Raw genomic sequence first — 4,770 nt, 5'->3', positions numbered from 1 at the left:
AAAAGATAAAAATTGTATATTAAAACTGAACACACTTCTTAAACTTTTATTGATGATTTGGTGGTAAGAACTTGACATTATCGTTATAATACTAATGTAACTTTTTAAGTTACCTGAACATTAACAATTTAAGTTCTTTTTGTTCTACTTCCTCTGCAGTGGCTGTTTCGTCTTCGAATACTTTAGCAGTTTCTTGGAACACCTCCCTTGTCCCAAACTTCTTCAGGGTACTAGTTTTTCCTGTTTTTACTAGTTTTTTCCATGGTCCCTACGTAAAAGATCATGAACACAAACGAAGAACAGGGAAAATGAGTGCCTTTGTAAGTTTGGATAACTTAGAAATGATCCCAACATTCAACCAAGAAGTATTTTTGAAGAACGAGCAGAATAAATCACAGTTCATATCTTTCCTATCAGACGAGCTGCAAAGAGAAGGTCATGATGTTCGAAACAGTTTGGGAGATGCGGACACTCAAATCGTTTCAGCAGCATTAGAGTATGCAGAAGATAACAACAAAGATGTGGTTGTAGTAGCGGCTGACACTGATATTCTAGCGTCGTTGATGTTTCGCTAGAAAAATGGTATGCATCTCTACATGCTTTCTGATGCTAGCAACAAAGGTGACAAAGAAATCTGGAAAATTGAAGATTTGGTCAAATCAACTGGAGATGTCATTACAAGTCATATTTTGTTCATCCATGCTTGGTCGGGTTGCGATACTACGTGTGCATTGTTTGGACAAGGTAACCTACAATTTGTTTTTGGCAACTAGGAACTTTCATGATAAACTTGGTTTTACTTGCTTGAATGATGTAAATGTTACTTTACGAAATATTGTATTTAGATAAGCCTTATCGTATTCTTTTTAATATAATTGTACACGATGAACGTATTCGGAATTGCCTTCGTTCTTTACTTATTTTTCGGTTAAGCTATGCACAGGCTACTTATATCTATAATCTTTTATGTCAGGAAAAACTAGTACCCTGAAGAACTTTGGGACAAGGGAGGTGTTCCAAGAAACTGCTAAAGTATTCGAAGACGAAACAGCCACTGCAGAGGAAGTAGAACAAAAAGAACTTAAATTGTTAATGTTCAGGTAACTTAAAAAGTTACATTAGTATTATAACGATAATGTCAAGTTCCTACCACCAAATCATCAATAAAAGTTTAAGAAGTGTGTTCAGTTTTAATATACAATTTTTATCTTTTTAGCTATGGTGGGAAAGAAAACTGGGCGATGGAAGATTTGCGCTACCATGGCGCTACCATCAGTTTATGAAGGCAGCAGCAACATCTAAAACGACAATCAAGCCACAGTCTCTCGCTCCAAACAAAAATGCTGCAAAGTATCATTTTCTTCGAATCCATCTGCAGGTGATTGAATGAAAAACACTGATGAGCGTTGAACTAAATCCGCTCGATTGGGGCTGGAAATTATCCAATGTGAGTTACGATCCTATTCTGACAGATTTGAGTGCGGCTCCTGATAACATTCTTCGCTTTGTACGATGTAACTGTAACGTCACCAAGAAAAGTCCTTGCAGTACCAACGTTTGCAGCTGCAGGCAGCACGGGCTACCATGTGTTTCTGCGTGTGGTAATAATTGCAATGGAGTGGATTGTGAAAATTATGACAAAGACGAAGTTTCATCAGACGAAGACAGCGTTGGAAGTGACGAGGAAGCGGATAGAAACATATTTGATGTTGAAAAATAAATATCAGATTCAAATATGGTCAAAATTATTCAAAATCTAGCTTTTTTAAAGTGTTGGTTGCAAAAAAAAAAAGCGATTTTCAAGTCAGGAAAAAAAATCATGAAAACAAAACTTTTGAAACAATTTTAATTAATTTCAAACGACTTCTACTGATATGATATGTTTGGTTTGACATGTAGATTATTGTTCATAAGTATTTGTAAAGATTGATATTGAATTTTACTATTTACCCTATAACAGTGATATTCGTGATCGTCCATAAAACATTCCTTTTAACCAGTGCATTATGACGCCATTGCTACTGCGAGTATTAAAATTTTTCATTGATTTTCTAAATGCTCTGAAAGGTTTACTCAAATAAGTGAACACAAAACAATATGCACATTGCACAAACCAACGATTGCATTCACTGGAAATTCTCGATTGTCAACATTTACATTTTTTGCACTAGATGGCGCAACATGTGTTTTAAGTAGCCCATCACTCCCCATTAAACTTATTGTATTCAACAAGGTAAAAAACGAAAAGAAAAAGTGGCTTTATTGGGAGTATTCTTGCATTCCATTCATCCCCTAGTATTGAAGAGTAATTACGATATTCCAATTATTCTTGTGACGTCATCATGACGTCACATCCAGAATTTTTTACCAAAATGTTCTCACAAAGCTACAGATTGCGATATTTGAAAAAACAAATCAGAAATCAGTATGGAAGTATTAGAAAAGATGATTATAGTTCATTTCCGTTAGTGGGCGCTAGACGCAAATTTCAAATGCCCCCCATTCCATTTGCTCAAAACCGATTGAAGAGGATTTTGGATATGATGATCTACATAAAATTTCGCTTCTTTTGATACCAAATTTGTTAAGTTACGAATTTTTTCCGGGTCAAACCCTAATATGACTACACTAAACCGGACATGAAGGCAATTTTCCTTTGCCAAACTTTTTAAAATGCTGCGACTCACCAGAATCGCCCATTAGCATAATGCAAAAATCAGTCGACTTGCGCGTTTCCTCCCGTACTACAAATTCAAACAAACTCTGAAAAGTAGGCTCATCAGTACCACCATACTGATCACCTAAAAAGTCAAGATAACGCTGCTTAGCGTCAAACGGGAGTCGCTTAGCCAAATCCAAAACAAAACGTCCTTCCAATTTATCACGCTGACCATAAGCTTGCGCGTAAAGCAGACACTGCGACAATTCATCTTTAAACTCTTTCAGATCACTGGAAAAGATCGAAGTCAATTTGCTACCATAGCGATACTTTCTAATTTCCGGTTCGGCGAAAAGACCTCCACGAACCCCAAAACGCTGGGACAAGCGATCTAACGACATTTCTATCCTGTCTTCCTCTGACAAGCCAGGAGTGTCAGAAACCAAATTAGCAATCGTTTGCGCAGCTGTTCTAACACAAGCTGCTTGTAACAAAGTTAAACGAGTTCCTTTAAAAGGCGAAGCTGCCATTAAAGCCGTAACACGATTTTTAAAGAAGATAAGTGGCATATTATTACCATCGTAACCAATCAAGGCCGCCTTATCGAAAAACGTCCTACTATTTTGGTATTCAAAAAAGCAATCCTGTTGTTGAGAACTCGATTTAGCGGGAGAAGACAAGCTATATCCCTTAAGGGGCTGAGGGGGCTCAGTCACATGCACAGCCCGATCACGATCCTCACAAACGTTAAAATCAGGAGACGCGTTACGCCTCTCACAATCACCCAAATTACGTGTAGCTGGGCGATCAAAAACTAACGGCGCAGAAAACTGTGAAGGGGGCAAAACATTACTGCTAATGGCGGCCCCGTGACCTGTACACTCTGGTGGAGAAGATCGGCTATAATTCGCAAGCCTTGGCTCTACAGCCTTCGGAAGACCCTTAGTCGCGGCAACGAGACCTCCTGAAACAGCTGGAAAACGTGTGGATTGCACTGGTCCACTTACAGATTGAACAGGCGCCTGGAAAAGGTTATGTAAATTAAACTGCGATTGATGTTCATTTCTGGAATGGCTAAAAGAGCCCTTCTTAGAACTACGCCGGGAGCCCAACTCTGATCGATATTCAGCTAAAACTACCTCTTTACGTTGTTCAGCCCTCAACTGAGCGCTTTTGATTGCGAACTCAGCAGCTCTCGCTTCGGCCTCAGCTCTCGCGGCAGCTTCAGCTCGTATGGCCTCAGCTCTCGCGGCAGCCTCAGCTCGTATGGCCTCAGCTCTGGCGGCGGCCTCAGCAGCTCTCGCTTCGGCCTCAGCTCTCGCGGCGGCCTCAGCAGCTCTCGCTTCGGCCTCGGCTTGTATCTGGAGCTCCTCTCGTCTTAGCTGTAGGTTAATTTGTGCAATTATTCGTGACGAGCTCCTAGACATCCTAGTGCTTACATTTGAGGCGCTATCCTCAGGATGTATGTCAGCATCTAACATATCTGAGAACTCACTTTCTTTTTGTTCAAAGTTATTTTTTAACGAGTTAAATTCGGGGTCTACCCTATCACGAAGTTCTGCCAAGATTGCAGAGTTAAAAATTTTAGTCAAAAGAGCATGGAAATGCCGTAAATCCTCTTCCAAAGTAGAGAACTTAGATCTAAAAATTAACAGTTCCTGCTTATCACTCAAAGAACCAAGGGCTACAGAAATTTCCCCAATTTGAGTCAAAATATCCCGTCTAAGATGCCGGGCCTCTCGAACTGACTTAGCCTCATCGTTACTGGGTCCCTCCCCAGAATGGCCTGCCCGACCGCAAAGAACATCATCAGGCTTAAACTCAGTCGAGTCGACGGCGGTCGAGTCCCTGTCGCCACCGAGTGTAGACATATTAAATGTTGGGGCTAAATTTAACAATTAAAAAATTAAGTTACACAAACACACAAAATTAAGTTATAAAAAACTTAACTGCTGCAAAGACCGTAAAATACAAAAAGAATTTAAATGCACGATACCGTAGCTGTACGGGTATATGAAGTCCTAAAGTCCACAAAACTTGCTTGGATTCGTTCACTTGAATCTTCAAGCACAGATGGATTGTCTTTAATCTTCTTTCTTGCCAATGAATGT

At 39.7% G+C, this 4,770-nt stretch overlaps 1 protein-coding gene across 1 annotated transcript; it reads left to right on the top strand.

Annotated features, from left to right (window-relative positions):
- The first annotated feature begins 584 nt into the window (after positions 1 to 584).
- On the top strand, positions 585 to 1,850 carry LOC145788458 (uncharacterized). Its single transcript, XM_082600224.1, has 3 exons — positions 585 to 744; positions 974 to 1,100; positions 1,217 to 1,850. Exons 1-3 carry the CDS (start codon positions 585 to 587, stop codon positions 1,281 to 1,283), a joined length of 354 nt encoding a protein of 117 aa, XP_082456350.1. The 3' UTR covers positions 1,284 to 1,850.
- Positions 1,851 to 4,770: the final 2,920 nt, after the last annotated feature.

The sequence above is a fragment of the Aplidium turbinatum genome, chromosome 2 (genome assembly GCF_918807975.1).
Source record: "Aplidium turbinatum chromosome 2, kaAplTurb1.1, whole genome shotgun sequence".
In the NCBI taxonomy this organism is placed as follows: Eukaryota; Metazoa; Chordata; class Ascidiacea; order Aplousobranchia; family Polyclinidae; genus Aplidium; species Aplidium turbinatum.
Note: the sequence above shows the minus strand (reverse complement) of the source record. Positions and strands in the feature narration are given on the sequence as shown.